This window comes from Rhinopithecus roxellana, chromosome 4 (genome assembly GCF_007565055.1).
Source record: "Rhinopithecus roxellana isolate Shanxi Qingling chromosome 4, ASM756505v1, whole genome shotgun sequence".
In the NCBI taxonomy this organism is placed as follows: Eukaryota; Metazoa; Chordata; class Mammalia; order Primates; family Cercopithecidae; genus Rhinopithecus; species Rhinopithecus roxellana.
Window position 1 is genome coordinate 145769195 of NC_044552.1, and position 22633 is coordinate 145791827.

The 22633-nt window shown below is 39.6% G+C and overlaps 1 protein-coding gene across 6 annotated transcripts in view; it reads right to left on the reverse strand.

Annotated features, from left to right (window-relative positions):
• Nucleotides 1–22633, reverse strand: part of PHACTR2 (phosphatase and actin regulator 2) — a 294737-nt gene that overhangs the window by 69315 nt on the left and 202789 nt on the right. For 3 of the 6 annotated variants that reach the window (XM_030928872.1, XM_010362620.2, XM_030928873.1), the window contains exons 3-4: nucleotides 16100–16180; nucleotides 10991–11149 (exon numbers count right to left, since the gene is read on the reverse strand). In XM_030928872.1, the coding sequence (XP_030784732.1) occupies nucleotides 10991–11149; nucleotides 16100–16180 (240 nt within the window). The remainder of the gene's footprint in view (nucleotides 1–10990; nucleotides 11150–16099; nucleotides 16181–22633) is intronic. The other 3 variants (XM_030928875.1, XM_030928877.1, XM_030928874.1) reach the window with 2 other exon arrangements.

Sequence of the window (22633 nt, forward strand, 5' to 3'; positions counted from 1 at the left end):
TGAATAAATGATTAAGAAAAATTAGGCTAATCATGATAATGGTCTTGTCTTCTGCACCTCCCTTCCTCCAATCCAGCAAGAAGCAAGTGATGTTTACAGCAAAACTTGGAGGAACGAGAGCCCTCTGTGTTCTCCCACCTTTAGTCTTTAGCTGAGCCAGCCAAATGAAGAATCCTCTGCTCCTTGTCTACGGGTCACTTGAAAAAAGCCCAGTATGCTCTCAAGAAGGAATGTTATGGTGTGTAGAGGACAGACATCAGCAGCTAGCTGGGTGTAGCACACAATTGGGCTCATTATAAATTATACATGTTCTATGCTGTCTTTCTAGGAATAGAGTGGTGGCCTGTATTCAGAAGAGACTGGGGTATATATCCAGCTCCTTTCTGGGTCAAAAACAAAATCACTCATCTTACTGCTAAAAGAGTAAAACCCAAACCAGCTGCTTCAGTAGCTCCAGAGAAGAAAGCTCACCCTGCTGGCCTCTACTTCTATCTGTAGTAGAGATGGGGCAAAGGGAAAACTCATGGCCATGCAGGAAAGGTACACTCCCTTCAAAACATCAAAAGGTCAGGAAAAAAACTTTTTTACAAAATATGTTTACATGGGTTGCTCCTTCTTTTTTTTTTTTTTTTTTTTTTTTTTTGAGACAAGGTCTTGTTCTGTTGCCCAAGCTGGAGCTCAGTGGTGCAATATCGGCTCACTGCAACTTCTACCTCCTGGTCTCAAGTGATCCTCCTGCCTCAGCCTCCTGAGTAGCTGGGACTACAGGTGTGTACCACCATATCTGGCTAATTTTTAATGTATTTTTGTTGAGACAGGGTTTTGTCATGTTGCCCAGGCTGGTCTTGAACTCCTGGGCTCAAGGGATCCACCCATCTCGACCTCCCAAAGTGAGAGGCTTTGGTGGCTCCAAAGAATTACAGGCGTGAGCCACTATGTCTGATCCTAAATAATGTGAAGGGAAAGAATATCATTCTCAGGTCTTCTGACCCCATCCTCGCAAATGTGATCTTCCTTAACACTTAAGTTCCAAGAAGGTCTTCATTGAAGGATCGCTATGGTATATTTGCCTACTTCTGGATAAGGCACCCTCAATCAAAACAGTTTCAGAGCAAAAAGATTAACTACTCTTTTCTTTATGTCATCTTAGTAAATATATGATGATAAAATAAACTCCTATGAGAATACTCTTTTCTTTCATGACCTATAAATTTATCCTAATGGCTTCTTCTGTTATAATGTTGTATGTTCCTTCTTTTCATAAAGGGTTAAACTATCTTTCATAGAATGATTAGAAAATATCTTGTTAGCATTGTGAAGCCAATCGACACTATATACGGATGTTATTATAACTTACCTCCGGTTATGACTTTATTGAAGTCAATTGGGAGGGTGAAGAGATGAAGAATAAATGAAAGAATAGACAATGAGATGTAAGACTTCATTAATTCTGATTAGACTGATACTAAAGAAGCCAGTCTCATTTAGTGACAGGTTCCAGGCTTAAAAGGAATCCCTATGGTTTGGGGGTCTTTATTGTTTAAGACATGCATAACTAGAATTCTTCTTCCCCAAATCTAGACCTGTTAATACATCTTTATAGAAAACAACCTTCCCTAGCCTAGAAGTCAAATTCATTAACTACATTCCCTCAATCTAAGTCCATTCTACATTTACTTTTCACAACAAAGACTTTAAGGATTTGGTGCCTAACCTTGTTCAATTATTTTCTTAGGTAAGTTAAACAGAATCCTTTCCGTGTATCAATTCTAATAATTTGTTAAAGAAAATTCTTTTTTTTTTCTTTTTTTTTTGAGACAGAGTCTCATTCTGTCACCCAGGCTGGAGTGTAGTGGCGCAATCTCGGCTCACTGCAACCTCTGCCTCCTGGGTTCAAGTGATTCTCCTGCCTCAGCCTCCCAAATAGCTGGGATTACAGGTGCACACCACCATGCCTGAGCAATTTTTGTATTTTTAGTAGAGATGGGGTTTTACCATGTTGTATAGGCTGGTCTCAAACTCCTGACCTCAGGTTATCCGCCCACCTCGGCCTCCCAAAGTGCTGGGATTACAGGCGTAAGGCACAATGCCTGGCCAAGAAAATTCTTTCATCATTAACAGAAAAGTTGATTTTAGTTTGGCTTGAGGAAAAAGACTTTTTCTTTTCACTGCCCAGAGTGCAAATTCAAGCCACATTATAGTTTTTCTGAAAGAATCTTCTTAAATAACAGGTCTTTGTTGAGATCAAACATGTTGCTTAAGTTACCTTGAATTAAGGTCATGATGAAAAAAAAAAAACTCGCCTCTCCTCAGTTAAGTACTTTTGTTGTTAATAATGTGTAACAATGAAAAACCAAAATCAAGGAGATTTAACCCTACATCTCTGGCAAAGAAGTTGATGTTCTAAAACCAGTATTTAGGCAGCTACAGGTCTATACTAACTTAGTAATAGAGAAAGAATCTTAACTTATGGTTGTTTTAAGAACTTAAATCACTGGACTGAACATCAAGAGTAGCATTTAAACAAACTTTTCCAGAAGGTCCATATTATTCAAATAAAACAAAGTTACCATGCAGAAAGTTCTAAATGGTTACAAATGGAGTATCAGTAGGATCATAAAGGGATATTATCAGTATTTGATAAAACGATCCTTACATGATGGGCTTGTTCATGTACTTTAATGCAACCCCTGTTTCTCTGTGATAGCCTCTGGAAAAGTCAGGCCTTTTACAGCACAATGAATAAAATGACTGTTATTCTCTTAGGAACATCATGAGTGCCTAAATAAATCTTCAAGCAAAATATCTGGAAAAACCTCAGAATCATTTATGAAAGCTATCTCCTGTCCTTGTGCTAATCATCGGCTTTCTTCTGAGGGAAGTAAAGAGAGTCCGAGCTGAGTTCAGAGTGGGCCACTACCACGTGGAGAATGGGAAAGTGGAGAAGTTAGTGCAAGACAGGAGCTTAATTCCCAATGACAAAGTGATTGTTCGGGGCTGTTCTTTAAGAAGATCAGTGCCTGCCTCACTTTAAGCAATGCTCCTAGGGTTTGCTAGAAGTCTGAAAAACACACACAGATCCCAGCAAACGGACACTGATGGGTGAGGACAGCTGGTCCCTGAGGAGATGGCCACTGGGCACTGTTGGCACATCATTCTGGGACATTTCAGTTTAGAGCTTATTAGAAGAGACCCAGACACTAAAGGTCAAAGGCGGGACGTGAGAAGCACAGGGAGAGGGGTGTCTATTAGCATTCAGAGATCTGTTATACTGTCAACGAAACCACTCTCTGAATTTGAGCATTAAGGTTATGCATCATGAGGAGAAAAAGATCAACACCAAGGCGAATCCTGACAGTCAACTACTAGAAAGTTGCTGTTGATTTTAAGGAAAATAAGATTTTTTTTTTTGAGATGGAGTCTTGTTCTGTCACCCAGGCTGGAGTGCACTGGTGCAATCTCAGCTCACTGCAACTTCTGTCTCCTGGGTTCAAGCAATTTTCCTGTCTCAGCCTCCTGAATAGCTGGGATTAGAGGTGTGCGCCACCATGCCCAGCTAATTCTTGTATTTTTAGCAGAGACAGGGTTTCACCATGTTGACCAGGCTGGTCTCAAACTCCCGACCTCAAGTGATCGACCCGCATCAGCCTCCCAAAGTGCTGGGATTACAGGTGTGAGCCACTGGGCTTGGCCTGATTAATGTTCTTTTAAAAGATAAATGACATGGTAGGCATCTTTATTCCTCTTCACTAAAAAAATAGGAGTTTCCACTTTGCATTAAGCATATCTAATTGTAAAGCAAAGCTGGATACATAGTGCATGAAGTTATTGCAGGTCACTCAAACATCCACTGGTGATGTGTAATAGTAACTTATAACCACATGACACCAGGATGTTTTGCCTTAGAGCACACAAGTCTACAGGGGAGGTGTGGAACATGGAGAGTGTAACTTTCCATTCCACTGAAATAGTTTTCACTGCAGTAGAAAGTGGTGCAGTGGAGCTGAAACAAGTGACATGAACCCTTTGTCATTTATCAGAAGGGAGATGACTATGGATGCTGAGGATTTAACACATTAACATCCAGCAAATATATCAAAGTTATAACTGTCACTTTTTTATATGCAAACCTAAGATATTTTGAAAGAAAATCCAAGCCAAAAACCAGCCATAAATTCATACAGGTAGAAGGTCAGTCAATGTCTAAATAATGTTATATCAGATCATTGACATTCATCAGGCATACTACTCCCAGTATCCTTCAACTGGTGCTGATAGTGGATATTCAAGATGAAACCAGCATGTTCACTCAAAAACTAATGAGGTGAACTATTCAACGAGTTGACTTTCCTTTGGTAGGGAGCAACAAAGGAATCTCCCGGGCATTCTTTGTGTCAAAACTGAATCTGCTGGTGTAATGTCCTAAGACACCAAAAGCCCATCACACCTAGAAGAAACAATTAGACCCATCCCAGAGCCAAGCACCCTAGAAGTGACCCCATAGGGCACTAGGGGCATACTCACCAGCCTCTCGGGTCGTGTTTCGGCTTGTTGGCTTGGGTGGAGGGTCGGGGGCCTGCTTACCAGGAGCCTTGGTATTTTTTTTAATGGGAGGCACTTCGTCACCTTTGTGGCTGGCCCCAGAAGTGGCCCCTTTCGGAGGCACAGGTGATTTTTTGGGTTTAGGTTTGGGTCTAGGCTTAGGAGGAGCAGAAGGAGGTAGAGCAGGAGCTGCCGGTATTTCAGAGTGGTTTTCAGTGTTCTCTATAAATGAGAAAGTGAACAGAAGCAGACTGATACAGACACACACTGTATAAACACGAGGAGCAAGACGTGATGATAGTGACACAAAGCGTGGCTGCTTGGCACTTGGGAACCAGCATGGAGTTTTGCACCAGACAGAGTACAGTTTAGGGTGAAAACAAAGGCTGAAAGACAAACTGAGAAGTGTTCTCAGGGTACATGAATTACCCTTTAATAAAATCAGGTTGTACAAACTACTTTGAAGATATTAGGTTGAGGATGTGTGTACATGTTTGCAAGTCAGGGGCCTCAGTTCTAGCCTTGGATCTGGGGTTGCTGGATGATGATGTGGCCGTGCAGTGCTACATTTAAATTGAACAAACAATGATTTGAGAAAGTTGAAGGTTGCTGGAGAGTGGCAGATGAACGCATTACAGTCACTGCTGTGGGGTGAGGACTGACAGCTGCAGCAACTGCTGGACTCATGGTTACCCTCGAGAACTCAAGTCAGATCCATCTGAAAGGGATCTGTGTTCAGTCTTGCTGTGGTCAACACTCAATTATTTTGTAAGCTAAGAGAGACTCTAGAGAATCTTTTACATGAGGCAACAATGCACTTTGGAATGAATCATCTTCTACTAGCAAAATTTTCTAAAGCTTTCCCAGTACATTGGCAGCTTCCTGTTCTACAATAACTTCCTTTTCCTTTCCTTCCTTTCTTTTCTTTTCTTTTTCTTTTTGTGTGTGTGTGTGTGTGTGTATGAAAGAAAAGCTCAAAAAGAATTTTTTTTTTTTTTGAGATAAGGTCTCTCTCTGTCACCCAGGCTGGAGTGCAGTGGCATGATCACGGCTCACTGTAGCCTTGATCTCCTGGGCTCAAGTGATAATCCAACCTCAGCCTCCTGTGTAGCTGAGACCACAGGTGTTTGCCACCACGCCCAGCTAATTTTTGAACTTTCTGTAGAGATGGGGTTTTGCCACGTTGCCGAAGCTGGTCTCGAACTCCTGGGCTCAAGTGATTTGCCCCTCTTGGCCTCACAAAGTGTCAGGATTACAGGCATGAGCCACCATGCCTGGCCTTTTCAAATGCTGTCACGACTATAGGTATAACTAGATGGTGCTGAAGAAATACTTAGGTCTGTTTTTTAATGTAAACCAAATAATTATTTTTGAAAGACAAAGGCTAAAATTCATCCAAACTCATCCCTAAGAACAGCAGCTTCTCACAAGGTTTTGTGTAACTGGAGGAGAAAGAGTATTAGTTTCTCGTGGAGATGCTGAAGGTTCATTCATATATTCACATCTGTATTCGTTCTAATAGTGGCTGATGAGAATTAAACTAAAATACCATTCTGGTCCAAAGAGCTAAGCAGCATTTCTTTAAAAATGGGGCACGATAAAAAACATTAAACCATGCAAAGACAAGAACAAGCCTTAACCAAGTCTGTTCTCCCATAATTGAATAATCAAGAAAGAGTTTTAATATTGGAATATATTGCATTTTATTATTATTTCTATTATTTTGTTCCTTATCCTAATGAGTGTGAAGTATGGAATTCTCTTTGTTTAACCGCATTCCCCATCAATCCACATATATAATTGCATATGATGACTTCAGTTACAATAGGTAATCAATAAAGCTTTACTTTTAAAGTTCACCTTTGATGCTGCTTCAGCCACAAAATCCTCTCCTGTCAGTGTGGCCCAAGTTGGCTTCTTCTGCCTCTGAACTTACTTGGGCTTATTGTGTGAACCACTTACTCAACATTTATCAGAAGCTATTTTGTATTTTTGCTTTTCTGTTTATACATCTTGTCTCCTCAACTAAGCTGAGTATCATGTATATTAATAGTAATGGCCCTCTTAACTCAGCTGGTCTTAACCAGGCAAGTATAAATCACAAAAGTCAGTTAGGTTTGAGAATGATACAAGTTGATACACACCTAAAACATTTAATTTTGACTTAAAATATATAAATATACATTAACTTGCCAGTCTTCTGACATATGGCTGAAGTCCATTCTTTAAATACAATCTTTAAATACATCTTTGTAACTTTAGTCCCCAGCATAATACATAGTATGGAGACTAAGCCCAATAGTATCATCCATAGTGAAAGTCAAACTGATCTGTAACATATGGCACCTTAATTCTCTTATATACCACAAAATCCATGCATGTTTTATCCTATCCCTTCATAGCATGTCACTGAGGGGTATTTTTCCTTTCTGTCTAAGGCTTAAAATTCTAAAGGTATACAGGAAAGAATCCAGCTTCTGGGTTTGGGAAGGAGGAGATAGTTCACCAGACTGGTTGGCAATGATAAGACCTACTAGGGAGAAAATGAACACACTGCAAACAGACTTTCTCCTGGCTCCTTAGAGAATGCAGTCACCTCCTCTTGACTCTTTGAACTCTACCAACTATATGTGAACATTTGTCATTCTGGTAATTCTTAAGTTATGTGCGTGCATGTGCGTGTGCACATGCACATGTGTACATGCACGCACACGCAGGGACATATGAGCATGCAAATGGCATAATTTTTTGACTGAATTATAAATTTCTGTCTGAAATTTAAAATTCCATCGAACACAATGCTGTACACACTATGTCTATTCAACGAATGGGACTGACCGTCTAATAGTTATTGACACACACCTCAGTAGAAAACAGATCCTTTAGTTGCAGCTGGGAGGTAATGAATTAAGTCAAGTTGTATATTTTACACTTACCATGTGATCTGAAGACCTGATATAAACTGATGGCGTATAGGAATATTATCATTTCAAGAGAAGGTTAAGAAAGGCCTGCCTAGTCATTCTGGCTTGATAAGGACGCTAGGCTTCCCAGCAATGAGGTCTGGAAAACAAGCTGTTTCCCATACTTTCAGGCTTGGCTTCTTCGCACACTGGAAGGTTTGAGCTCAAGGATATTCAGAACAAGCCTGGGGCTGCATGTGGTCTTCACCCTGCCTAGAATGCAATTCTGACCCAATTCCTCTGCTTCATTTGACTACCTCCTTCCTGTTTCCTTCATGTCTTAGTTTGTAAATATCTTCCTCCCAGAACCAATGTTGGTCCTTGCTGTGAGCTCCCTTGGGTTGTTGTGCTCAGGCCTTCTATGGTACTTCGCATCTTGCATTGCAATTGCCTGTTTGCATTCTGGTCTCCTCACAGGTCACACTCTTAGGGCAAAGGCCATTTTTCATTCACCACTCTTCCTGGCCCCTAGTAGAGTCTCACCCATGGTAGACCTTCACTATTTGTGGAACAAGTAAGTGTCCACCACTTGTTATTTCATTGAAGATTTTTTTATAATAGCTTAATAAAAATAATGTCAAGCAAGATTTCTTGTGAGAGTCTTATAAGATTTTATAAGAATTCTTTTAAGATTATTATTATTTTCTTTTCTTGAGACTGGCTGTCACCCAGGCTGGAGGGCAATAGTGCCTGACCTCAGCTCACTGCAACCTCTGCCTCCTGGGTTCAAGCAATTCTCTCTGCCTCAGCTTCCCAGTAGCTGGGATTACAGGTGCTCACCACCACGCCCAGCTATTTTTGTATTTTTAGTACGGATAGGGCTTCGCCATGTTGGCCAGGCTGGTATTGAACACCTGACCTCAGGTGATCTTCCTGCCTTGGCCTCCCAAAGTGCTGGGATTACAGGCGTGAGCCATAAGATTTCTTATATTTAATACCAAGCTTTGTTTAACAGGGATCAAGTCAGTTTTTCTGCTCTCATATATATATATAAAAGTACTTACTGAGAAAGAATAATGGGAGACCAAGAGCCCCAAAGACTGTAAGGAAGAAGTCTCTATCTAGTATTAGGCAGAGGAGGCCCAAGACCACCGTACCAACTACAGAATCAGGTGCCTTCAGGAGCCCCAGAATCGCCCAGAGGGCCTGGGTGGAATCTACTCTCAGAGCCAGTGTGAAGGACACCATGTGCCATTTGTTTTGCTTTCTTTGATGGTGATGTTTCAAATATTAAAGTATTGAGATACTGTCTTATGAAGAGATATAATACACATCTAGGGCTCTACAGGCAGATGATATGGTTTGGCAAATATAAGCAAATAGATGACAGAATGCTCTTGAATAAGTTGGCTTCATGCAGGAGGAAAGGGAGCATTGTATTCCAAAATAAAAGGTGAATTAAGATCATGGGATAGTGGGATTTGCATGGTAGTGAGCTCACAGAAGCAGTGAGACCAGAAGAGGAGCAGAGGCAAAAGTGAAGCTTGAGTTGGTCTTCAGAATTAAAAATGTGTTTTTCTAGAGAAATAAATTGTTACTTTTGTCATAAGGCATTTTCTAATTAACATAATACACTGTAATATTAGTTATGCGTGACATTCTTTTCAGTCTCAGGAAGTGGCTTCTATACCTAGTGCTTCTCCTGTGGCTCTGGTGTGTTCTCTTTCCACACAGGAGAGAGCCGCACTGCCTCATTAGTGGTATCTCAGCATCCAGCACTCCCAGCTCCTTCCTCATGTACTATTAGCCAAGCAAGAGGCTCTCTTGGACCTTATCAGACAAGGAAGAATTGAATGTACTAAGTCTAAGTAAAGAAAAACATCTCTCAACTATTCATGGACCCATAGATCTGCTATCTTCTTTCAAGAACATCAAGGTCTGTTGGTTAATTCATATAAAACTGTCAGGAACTTTTTATTATGTTGATAAGGGAAACACTTCCTTTGATGTCTGGCCAGTCCGGTGACGAATACCCTGCACGGACCAGGCACCAGAGATGGCACTGTTACGTAATACAGGATGTGATTCTGGGATGTGAGAAGGCTGCCAGGGACAAACCACAGATGGATTTGAAATTCAACAGTCTGGCGAGACAGGACAGAAAGACTTAAACAAAAAACATCACTACTTGCGTTAATACTTTCAGCTGAATCCCACTAAAATTTATTTAAGTCTACTTTCTTTTTATGTTCCAGAAATATTATCATTGAAAGTATTAGTTAATTTCATAATTTGTGTACATAAGCTTAACCAGAGTCCGTCAATGGAACAAGGCAAGATAAAGTCCTTGAAATAAAGCAAAATAATACATTTCCAACAGATTATTTACACAGGCTTCTAAAACTTTTAAAGGCTAATATATATGCAAATAACGAATGGCTATGAACTTCCAAAGAAGATGATTTTAAGTTACAAGGTGTGTTTAATAGGGCCATCAAATACTCTTTTTTCCCTTTCTCTCTCAAGGAACTGGGTCAAGAACAGAGGAAGAGAATTCACTTTCATCAGTTTCTAAGAGTTCAAAATGCCCACAGAACACGTACTAGGTTTGACAAAATTTTACCATTCAACTTAGAGACAGACATTATAAAACAGGAAATAGTATATTTCCTAAAGATTCCTTTCTATGCTGCATGGAGGCATCTAGAATCTCCCCCCAAAACGTCTCCTTATAAGAAGTTTCTTTTCATGTTTGGAGGTTCCTACGCAGTGGTATCATCAGAGCAGTGGTATCAAGATGTCATCAATCCATAACTAGGAATTTGTGAATGTTCTGGGAGTCCCTGATAGATATCTATTTTGCAGGTATCTCAATGTACTGTGGTATATTCACTCTAGGAACCAAGGTCTCTAAAAAAGTCTTCTGGGAATAGCATAATTGCCTCTGGCACATTTTGAAGTTTCCAATTGCACAGAGGCTGTGGGAATCAGGCAGCAGAGCAACCACAGTCCATCGCATCTCTGGGAGCTATTCCTGGGTCTCTCTCAGAAACATCTGGAACCTACGATACTGGACATGTGGATGCCACCAGCAGAGTTCCCACTGCTGAAGACAGTGCTGGGCTGAACAAGCCATGTGGGTTTTGATATTCCTCCATGCTGAACTGCTCATGGGGCCAGTTGTAACTAGCAGAGAAAGATGCTCAGATTTCTCACTTTCATTATGATCCTGAGACAAAGCTCCTAAGAAAGGATAATCTTCCCAGACATCTTTAATGATTAAAGAGGCCACCCCTTCTGATTATTACTTTTAATTAACATTTATTAATAATTAAGACAATCAAATACTGTGCTTATAAAATGGATGTATCTACCTGAGAAAATCATCCAATTTCACTTTACTAGTTATCATTTCTTTCTTTTTTCCGTTTGTAAACCTCTCCTCTTCAGACTGCTGGTTTTAGAGTCACTAGTTGGAGCCTAAGTGCTGGTTCTAGACATTGAGCTATACTAAAGTAAATAATATGGGTTTCTCTTCATTTTACCTTTCTTATCTTCTGCCTTTTCCTCCAGAGGTGGTGTTTTTTCAGAAACAGAGCCATTACCTTCTTCAGACTTTACTACATTTTCCTCTCGGGTAGATTCCTCTCCGATGGGTATCATGTGCCCGTTTGAATTTTCAAAGTTAACTGTTACATCTCCATCTAAAATGGGAAAGAAACACCTAGATGTCTAACTTGCTGGCTTTCTTAAAAACAAGTTTTCCAGTTACTAGGATTGTAGAATTTGGATTCATGTTTCAGTCCCTGGGAGCCAAATACACCCTGCACTGTTTCACCAGTTTATTCAAAACAAAAGAGCTAGAAAATCCTCAGACTTGGGAAAAAGCTGCTATGAGGGAATATCTATGCACCATTTCAAGACAATAGGAATGATCATCCTAATTATGCAATATCCCAGGGCAGCAGAGTCCCTCTGTTCTGGTGCTTAGGTTTGGCTGAAGTCAATACTTAATGTGTTTCTTCGTCATTCATAAATAGAATGGTGAGAGGAATAATCTGGAAAATGGAATAAACATTTTGCAAGCACCAAAAACACAAGGTGAATGCAAATACACAAATAACATGAAATGTAATTACACATACAAACAATAAGTGGGAGAATATGAAAATTTCCAAGTACTATTGGTTCCAGAATATATTAAGTATATGATGTGCTAACTTCACACAGTAATATAACTTCTACTCTATATGCAGGGAAAAGATGATAAAAGGCTATTTTCATTTTTATTTCTTTATTTATGGAAAGATTAAAGTATACTCAGGTAATTATTATATATAACTAGCCAAAAAGTCCCTAAGTTGTCCTAAAAATAATTTGAATACATTCAAGAAAAAAAAGCACACATAAAAAAGTAGTCACAAAGGAATTTTAAAAAACTGTAATGGATACAATGTTGAATATATATCTAAATCATAAATGACTAATTTTAACTCCTGTATTTCCATAATTCCTGGTGGTTTCTAAAGTGAAAGAGACTTTGCAGAAACGTTTAGTTCAGTGATTCTTGAAAAGATTAACCCTACTTTATATCTGGAAAATTTTAAGAGGCTTTGCTACCATTATAAAAGAAAAATTAACGAATGGAAGGTTTGCGCAAATCTAAAAATCTGCTTAATTAGAGCTCTTCCTATTTTTACTACTCTTATCTTGGCAATCATTATAAAACAGAAAACATTTCCCAAATTGTCATTAAATATGATTGAATTACTTTGGCTTAACAATAAAATCCATTTGCCTTCTGAACAAACAGGTATGACATTTTAATACATCAACCACGTATCATGAAATTATGTCATTTTTAGAATGAAAAAGCAATCGTTGCTTAGTCATATAACTCCCAATAACCTATAACTGAGTCCTGTGTAAAACTAAAATAAACAATAATTAAGGCAATGCCATTACAAGTAAATCTCAACTATTTTAATAAAATTAAAGTAAGAATTTTTTAAATACTATATGTCAAGCAAAGAGAACCCAAATGATTCTTAGTTCCTATTATAAAATCCCAAGAAATTAGCTATAAAAAGGAGAACACAATATATCCAGATAAAATAAAAATGAAGAATCAAAAATTCCAAACAAAATAGAAAACCACTTGCTTATACATAAAAATCTTCAGTTTTTAGGTAACTCAAATATAAATTTATCTTTGTTTTCTTTGACTTTAGTTGGTAATAAAAGTATATTGAAGTCATGTCAATGACAATTTAATTCTATTTTAAGCATTATTATATTAAAATTCTTTAATTAAATAACTTATTTATTAAATTTAGAAAAACCTAGAGAGAAATTTTAATAGTCATGACACAAGAAGAAATTGGATTAGCATATGATAGAGAGAAATAGTCAACAATGTGGAAAATGCTTTTTTTTTTTTTTTTTTTTGAGACAGAGTCTTGCTCTGTCCCCCAGGCTGGAGTGCAGTGGTGCGATCTCCACTCACTGCAAGCTCTGCCTCCTGGGTTTATGCCATTCTCCTGCCTCAGCCTCCCTAGTAGCTGGGACTACAGGCGCCCGCCACCACACCCAGCTAATTTTTTTGTATTTTTAGTAGAGACGGGGTTTCACCATGTTAGCCAGGATGGTCTCGATTTCCTGACCTCGGGATCCGCCTGTCTCGGCCTCCCAAAGTGCTGGGATTACAGGCGTGAGCCACTGCGCCCGGCAAAGGAAAATACTTACTTTGAGGCATGAAATAAAGCTAGTTAGTATGAAAATAATTGTAGAAAAAGGAGACACATTTGTGATAAATATGGAATTCAAGAACAAAACAGAGGGGAAGTAAAGTTATTAATTAGTTGGTGTGTATATTGAAAAGGTTTTCTAGTATTGAGTGTTAAGGAAGTTGTTTTAGAATTAAAATAAGTTAAATCCTTGATATAGCATATGTGTGTAAGTAAAATACAAGCAGAGCAAAGGAAGGCAAGAAGGTGCTGAGCTGAATGGCAGGTGACAATAAGTGGCCCAAGTCAACACGTCTCACGGGAGCTAAGGAAAAAGAAAACTCAAAACGTAGTTATCAGCTTAAAGTAAAATGAGAGATAAAGCACAAACAGGAAAAGGAGCACGAGGGTGTTTGAAGGGGGTCACCTCCTTCTAGTAAACAGGTGTAGTGGGGATATACTATAGTTAAAGGAAGGAAAGATAGAAAGAGAAAATCATGTATGACCAAAAGGCAAGTGATAAAAGTCCACAGTGGGAGAAAAGGAAAGGATGGTACACAGGCAAAACCACTTCCACACCCTCATGTCAAAAGCTAAGGGAAAAGATGGAGGGAAAAAAGCAGAGGTAAGCAGCAAACTTGTACTAGATCATAGACTTCCCTGGAGAGAAGACGAATCACTGAACTTTTAGGTTGAAGGTATGTCTGTATGTAAAAAAGAGAACCTAAAAGGAAAAATAATAACTGGGAGAGTATGGGACATGATGGGATGGGGTCAAACTCAGGGTAGCTAGAGGGATTTTTAAAGTCTATCTGGCTGACTGAATAAAGGGCTTGATGGACAGGCACTGTCAAGATCAGAGGCAAGGTCAAGAAGATCAAGGCAAAGAACGAATCTTCACTGGCAGCAGAAAGAAGGTTGTTACCAAGAACAGCAGCTTCTAGTCTCTCAGACTGAAATTCTCCAGATAATTGCTTTTGGGAAAATTACAGAAAACTATTTTCTCCAGCCCTCAGCTGAAAAGGGGAATGTCTCCATTTACCACTGACATCCTCAGGAACCTTCAACCATTAGATAATTTCTACAGTTCTAGATAGGGACGATGCAAAAGCTGGCAAGTGAAATCTAGTAGTTTATGACTTCTCAAACATTAAGCCTATTATTGTATTATGTTAGGTTAAAAAAAAGTTTTGTTCTTTTATATTTTAAAACTTAGTTTCCACTGCAAAAGTTAAATAACAAGATCAGAGAGTCAGATTTCTGAGAAGTATATGTCGGCCCAAGAAATTATAATCTATGAGGCAAATAGTTTCACAGATTAGGCAGAATAAAAATCATTTCTTTAAACTGACTCTTGCTACCTGGTTTTTAGAAAGAGCAAATTCTTTTTCTACCTACAAATTTTAATTAGGAAAAAAAGACAGGCTTTGAATCTTCACCTTTAAACCCATGAACAGTTTCAATCATAAAATTTTCCATTTTGTACTTTCTTTAAAATATTTCTAAATAAATGATGCCTAATAAGTGCATTGGCCCATCCCATAAAGCTGATGGCCCAGTGTTAAGCTTTCAATGGGTGTATTATTTCTCTATTGCCTTCAGAGACATTGGACAGGGGCTTAATTTTGATATTGCAAGTCTACCTTTAAGTTTCAAAAGTTAGAAATATGCATTTTTAACTCTTAAAAGTCTCAAACAGGAAATAAGTAGCTTCAAAATAATAGAAAAACAGGGAAAACATAAAATTCATTCATAAAGTAGAGTAAGAAAAGTTTGACAGGTCAGAAATTGAAGTAAAATACCTAAAATAGCGAGGGCTTAAGAAAATGCTACTATTCACTCCAGAGTTCCCTATTTTCTTTGAATCGGGAGAAAAACAGGAAAGCATTTTCCAGCTCCACTCTGGAATGATTCAGATGCTGGAAAAAGCATGTCATTTTGATTTACAAATAGTGAATGCCGAAAAATGTTAAGTCCTTTGCAAGGAACATACATCAGGAAAACGGCTGTATTATTATTTCAATTTCAATTTCAATTCTAAATTAATAGCATTTTATTTGTTCCCATAAAAGTACAATAATAACACTTTATTATTACAGTAAATGTGAGGTGAAGGGAGGCATGAGATAAATCAACAATGTTGCAACAAAATGTCCTTTAATTTTAAATTTAATAGTGGAAGCGATGAAAATGATTAGATATTATTTATTTGGAGAAATAACCAATGTTAGTGTCTTCTTTTGAGGGTCAGTACCAGTTTCTATCTGATCTTTGTCTTTTCTGAACAAAGTTCCTCCTTGGGAGGATAGAGAAAAAAAGCGAAGATCAGAGATAGGGGAAAAAATTAGAAATAATCATTGCTAGGGAAAGATTCAGAGAAATGAAAAGAGAACAATACTTGAGAGAAGGCAGAAAGCAGGTTAGTTTAGTTTGCCTGTTCATGCTTTATTGATTGTACATTTCAGTGTTATTATAGAGTGCAAAGGACAAGAGGTATGTGTGCCTTCTCTCTTCTGTTTTATTGGTAGTCTTAAGAAACAAAATAGCATGAACCAAGCTAAAACTTTGCATTTACTCAAACACATGAGTTTCATGTGAATAGAAAGACTGAAGCTCAAGAATAGAGAAGAGAAGGAGCCATAAGCACTTGTATCTCATCTGTATCGGCCTCGGATGTACCTTTGCAGAGTTTTAGGTTTAGAATGACATATGGTGACGGATTCACCAGGAAAGTCACTAGAATTTTGTAATACTTCAGATTCTCTGCAGCTCACAAAGGCATCACCAATGGGAGCAAGGCTCTTGGAATGCAATAATCACTGCTTTACCTTACAAAGACCATGATCATTTTAAATTTCAAAAGAAAACAAAAGAAAGACCAAAGAATGAAGGACCAAAATATTTAAAATGTATGATTAATTTCCTCACCTTGATCAGGCAATTCCTTAAGAACTCCCCTTCTTATCAGCTCCTCTCTACTTTGTCGTGTGGATATCTTCCTTTCTAATACTTTCAAAAAGAACAAGCACAAGTAAGAATCAAGTCATTCCTTAAGATAATTATGAAAAACATTCCAAGTAGAATTGAGCACAATTTATTCTGCTCACATGAGGGCTCAAACTCGTTTTCTTAGTTGCTTAACAAAACACATGATCAGAGTTGAATCAACACAGCTATGACAAGAGCAAATGGCTGCAGCTCATGATCTGAAGTCCAGCTGCCATCCCTGGTCTTTCAAATGGCCACCTTTGGCCTGGCTTCCAGACATATTATTCCATGCCAGCTAGAGAGCATAAAGGCTGCTTCTAACGTTGAAGCTAGAAATGTCGCATTCTAAAACATACGATTCTATGGATATGCAGTGTATGTAGAAGATATGTATGCTTACATTAAAAAAAAAACCATAAACATTCAGTAAATATTCTGGGTAACCCATTTGTATTCCAGGAAAATGAATTATTTTCTAGTGTTTTCTCTCTCACTCCATCTACTACAAAAGCCCAACACATCATATTTCTATAACTCTTTCTCCTGCATTCTCACTAATTCTGGAGAGTTCTGGTATATTACCTGACAATCCCCAGGTCTTAGGAGGATGGAGAAGGCAATTAAGAATAATCAGCTTTCAGCCAGGAACAGTGGCTCATGCCTGTAATCCTAGCACTTTGGGGGGCTGAGGTGGGTGGATCACCTGAGGTCAGGAGTTCGAGACCAGCCTGGCCAACATGGCAAAACCCCATCTCCAAAAAATACAAATATTAGCTGGGCATAGTGGTGGGCACCTGTAACCCCAGCTATTCAGGAGGCTGAGGCAGGAAAACCATTTGAACCCAGGAGGCAGAGGCTGCGGTGAGCCAAGATTCCGCCATTGCACTCTAGCCTGGGCGACAAGAGCGAAACTCCATCTCAGAAAAAAAAATAATAACAATAATAATCAGTTTTCACAGACATGTAAAGTCATGGGGATCTTAATATTGATTCTTTCTTCTTCTGGAAGAAATGTAAATTCCTGGTAGCACTTCGAACTGGGGCTTGGGAGCTTAGCAGTGTTCTCCTTGAGTGTGTATAGTATTAAATCCTGTGCTCTACATGTCCATGCAACTGCAAAGTCCATTCCTCACTTTCAGGGGCCAAGAAGGTGCGTAAAATTAACACGTGGTCATGTCATCTACTAATCCTGAGTGAACATTTCCCAAAGTGTGTTCTGCAGAACTCTATTTCCTCCAAACCCTCTGTTCAAAAATGTACTTCGACACAGCAGCGAAGGGCCAGATAAGGAGTCTAGAGCACTTTGAAGAGCAGGAAAGCTACACTGTTAGAGAACAGGCAGCTACAGTAGCATGAGATTTCTGACGCTCCCCGATTCCTGCTCCTGGCCTTATAATCTGCAAATCCTGGAACTACTCTAGACAACATCATTTCAACTAAACTAAAGCCATTACCCCAAACCAGGCTCTGACACATCCAAAGGGAGCAAGTGATAACACTAAGAAGACATTTGTGATAACACTAAGAACATGTTTGCTCAGAGGTTCCAGGGCCTCAAGCAAGGACACTGATAGGAGACAGGGTGGGAGGATGTGCCCTGGGCAGCCAGCTTTGTAGTAAGTACATGAAAGTCTTCCATAAGTGTTTGCTAATTGCATGCACCACAGAATAGCAACACTTAGTTTCTCGAAGAACCTGGATATTTTTTCTTTTCTGATAACTAGAAATTGTGTATTCCTTTTTAAATCCTGGTTGCTAGAAAGATCAGAGTAAAACTGGATATCTGACACAGACTTCATATGACAATTCATGGATGGAATCTGTTTCCTCCTTCTCTAAAACCTGACTTTATATTTTATGTACAATATATAAGCTCTTTACTGTAAGTTTTGTCAAACTTTTTTTGGATAGAATCAGAACAGAAACAAACAGGAAAATGAGTGAATGAATGAATATATGGTCAAAAGAAGGACAATGAACAGCTTATGGGTTTAAAAGGAGACATACACAGAAGGCTTCCCGCCCTTTCTTTAGATTCCTCACTCACTCCATTCTTCCCGTGCCTTCCAGAAGCAAGTAACAACAGCTCACTTAAAGGTTAGTGATTTTAGTGAAAAAAGTTAACCAGGCAAAGAGTTTTTTTGTTTGTTTGTTTTTTGTTGTTTTTAACTGGGAGTTCTATTATGTAAAAAGAGTGCTGTTATTTAAATACACTTTCAATTTGTTCAGCCTCTGGTCCAAAAGGAGAGAACTCTTATCAATGCAGGAAGCCAAAGAACACCCACAATGACAGGTGGGACACTGCTGGGATTTTGCAGGTGCTTTAGAAGGACGTTGACCACTGTAGCCTCCCAGGGATTGTAAAACCCATTCATGCTTGACTCGGCTCTGAGGAGTGGCAGGATTCTGTAGACCTCCTCCAACAGTTGTCTTGGACTCCATTCCTGGGGACAGGCCCAGAGATTCACGGCTGTTCTGTCCCTAAACTTAAGGATGAAGGTAGCAACTTCAAGAGCAAGTGCCTCTGGCCTAGGGATCAGGCCACATTCTCGCAAATCAAATGGACAGCCAATTCAGAATTCAATCATTGTGGCTGTCTTCCTAATCGGCCCTTTGCTCATAAGAAACAAAACTTTTACTTGTTTGCTGCTTCTTTAAAATTACCCAAAACACCAAATGGCTACCAGGAGTCCTGGATTCTAGTCCTTGAATTCCTACAACTAGTTGAGTGACCCTGGGCAGTCACTTTGAGTTCCTGGGCCTCTAATCCATTATCTGTAAAATAAGGGACAAAATTCAAGGATCGCTAAGGACAATTCATAAAGCTCAAATGCTGTGTGATCCTGTATCATTAATTGAGGTTGTCTGTAATCTCTGCTTTGGGCACCTTTCAAAAACGTTCATTCTTGCACTAAAAAATCATCTGATAGCCTGGAACATACCATGTTTCTTATTCTGCCTTTCCATTATGGATCCCGGAGGTTTCTTTAGTTTTAGTTTTGAGTTTTCTTTTGCTTAAATTCTAATTTAGTCTAAGCTAAAAATTCCCCCTTTCTTCCTTGTAAACTAAAAATTCCCCCTTTTCTTCCTTGTAAACCCTGGAGCTTTGAAGCAGCAGCCTTGGCTTCCTGCCAGGAATCAAAACCAACAGCTTTGTTCTTTTGCTCTAATTCCTATAAACAGGCTCTGATAGGAAAATGCCGTTGGCTATTTGTTTGGTCTTTGGCTGAGAGCATGTTTAACACACAATGCAGATACCTGTGTACAGGGCCAATGAGAACAAACTGCAGGCGACTGAGCACGGAAAGTATGTTGCTGGGGCACAACATTCCAACCACCGCTCTCACAGCAGTACAAGTATCTCATTCTTCACCTTTTAAAATATTTGCCTCTTGTTTATATAGTGCCTGCATGTTTGCAGAGCACATTCACTGGACACTTTTCCATGGGCTCAGAGGGAGTTTGCATTGCAATGAATCTGAGAGGTCATTCTAGTCCAACACACTGCACAAAGTAGGGGCTATCTCAGAATACTCCTGAGATGTGCTCACCTGCTTAAAATCATTCAGAGGGAAGATGCTCACTTTAAGGCATAGCCCACTTCAGTGTCAATCACCCTCATTTTGAGGAAGGTAATCCAGAGAATGAGTCAAATCGCACGCCCTGTAACTTCTGCAGATCAGTCTAACCCAAGCTCTCTGTAGCTGTGGACTAGAGTCAGTTGTTTGTGAGCAGAAAACGGCATCCGTCGGCTCCAGGTCATCACTGAGAGCCTGCTGTTACTGCAGCCTGCTCGAATCTGATCCCAAGTATCCCACCAGCTGCTCTTTGACTTTGAAGCTCACACCAGTCTATGCACAGAAATCTATGCACCGATCTATGCACCACAGCTACAGCATAACCAAGATACTACCAGAGAAGACGCTAGTGGGGCACGGGTCGCTGAATGTAGCTGAATACAGTAGCTAAGGTGTCTCCATGAAAAGTATTACCACCAGTCGAGTAAATAAATGGCCCATGGCCTGTCACTTTTATCCCAGTTGGAAAAGCATAAGAGCTTTTTTATACCAAGATCAAACAAAGCCATGATTTCTGCATCACTCTGCATTGGGCTAATTGACGTTTTGACAGTTCAATTCTGATAACAACAGTGCACACTCTAATTCTCTCTGGGAAGTGAAGGAAGCACTGCCCTGCATTTTCCTGACTTCATGCTTATACTCTGCTAATCTTCCCAAAACTTCCCAAGGCTGCCCATCTCACTTCCAATAATCTCTGAACTCACCGCAGCACCTTAGGCTGTCCCTCCTATCATGTGCCTGGCTCCTAAACACTCCCTTCTGGCTTTCGGCTTCAATTTCTTGGGGCCCCGCTGCTTCTCCCCTGAGGCGTGGCCCCTGCATGGTGGCCTCTGTCCTTCCCAGGAGGCCATCTCCCCAGACACCTGCTAGACTCACTCCATCTTGTCCCACAAGTCTCTGCTCAAAGGTCACCTTAGTAGAAGTCCCTTCCCTGAACTTCTGTTATAGAATGGTTATTCCCCTTCCCAGCTTTATCTCTTCTTTTCGGGCAAAACCCATCATCACCTCTTAACATATGGAAGTATCATCTCGTTGAGAACCAAAATTCTGTTTTGCTTACTGCTGTGTCCCCAGCGTTTACTTACAGGCTGTTGGCTTTGTAAAAATATGTGTATTTGTTGAATAAAATAAAAGAAAATAAGCTAATCATGACAACGGTATTGTTTCTGCCCCTTCCCAGTCCTCGATTTGGGAGAAAGGCTTGTGGCAAAACCCTGAGGGACAAGAATCTTCTGTCTTCTCCCTCCTTAATTCTTGGCTGGGCCAGTCCTAGGGAAAAAATTCTCAACGTTCTGTCCTATGGATGATCTGAAAAAGTCTCTGTATGCACTGAGGAAGGGAGCTCACAGTGTGTAGATGACAAACACCAGCAACTAGCAGGGTGAAGTACACGACTGGGCTCTTCATAAATTAGAAATAATTTATGATGTCCTTCTGGACATGGAGAGGTAGCTGTGGAGCTGCACTCAGGAAAAGAGGTTGGAGCGTATGTCGCTGGCTTTTTTCTGCAGATACTTGGCCGGGATTTCATATTACTCTGGAAATATCTGTGAGAGTAAATCTTGTAGTCAACAAGTCACTTGTGTTTTTCTTTGGTGAGGAAAGAGAGTCCTAATTCTCAATTCTAACACCATTTAATGACTGGGCAAAATAGAAGAGCAAATAGAACACTATTAAATAAGCGTGCCATGTTATCTTCTCAGTTCTGAGTACTGAATGGCCTCACTGTAAAACTGTGACAGAAACACACAAAACCACTTGTCTCGTGTTGAAAGTGTTCTACAAGAGCCTGGCTCGGCTTTGCCCCTCTTCAACAGCAGTTGCAGAAAACAGAATGTCAGAAAACGGTCTGCTTTTAAAAAGATCTTCACTAAGGCAGAGCTAAGTCATTTAAAGAAACAACCATCTCAGTGCCACCCAACAGGACATTTGCAAAAACCTTCCAAAACATCCCAAGAATGTACACCAGAGATACAAAGCCAACATCCCCACCTAAAAACACTCAGGGGTCTGGCGATTTTTTTGTTTATCTGCTCCAACCACTCCCCTACTAAAGAATTCTACAGTCTGTAGAACAAGTTGGACTTGGAACAGCAGCCAAGCTTTATAACCGGTCCCAGCGAAAGATTTTTCCTGTCACTTTCCTTCCATCTCTTTTTTGGAAGCCTAGCATTAAAGTCAAACTTCTTGCCATTTCCTAAACATCTCTTGCAGTTCTTCAGCTCCATTCCTTCACGTATTGTTCCTTCTTCCTAGAATTTAGACTGTTTCCCTATCACTCTCCAGTGAAATCTACCCTAAAATTTTAAGTCCTCTTCACACAGTAGAGATGCATGGAGATCTCACTATCCTGATGGGCTAGAACTTTGTGTTCCAAAAGCACTTTTAACTAACTTCTCTGTGCCTCAACTTCCTCATTTGCAAAATGGAGAGATAGTAACTACTTTTCTGGTTCTTTTGGAGACTAAATAGGTTAAACCAAGTAAAATACTTAGACCAGTACCTAGGATCTAGGAAAGCATTCAATACATATTAGCTATTAACTATTATTTCTGTTATAGCACTTACTAAGTTGTTCATTACTAAATTCATGTGTATGCGACTGCATATTCACATGATTCTGGTCTAAGCCTTCTGAGGGATGTTGTGCTTATCATTTCATTCCCATAATGCCGAAAGTAATATATCACACAGAGTAGACATTGGGGACCTAAGTGTCTTTTTGAGGGGGAAGGAGGGAAGGCATGTCTAGCATCCTTTTCTACTTTTAGAAATGACCCTCTTGACATTTTTCCTTTGGGAAACCACATTCCCCCTCTCTTAGTCCGTGTCATTTGTATAAGGTTAACCTCATCCCTGGGCACTAGGCTCTTGGGTTCCTGGGCTTATCCAA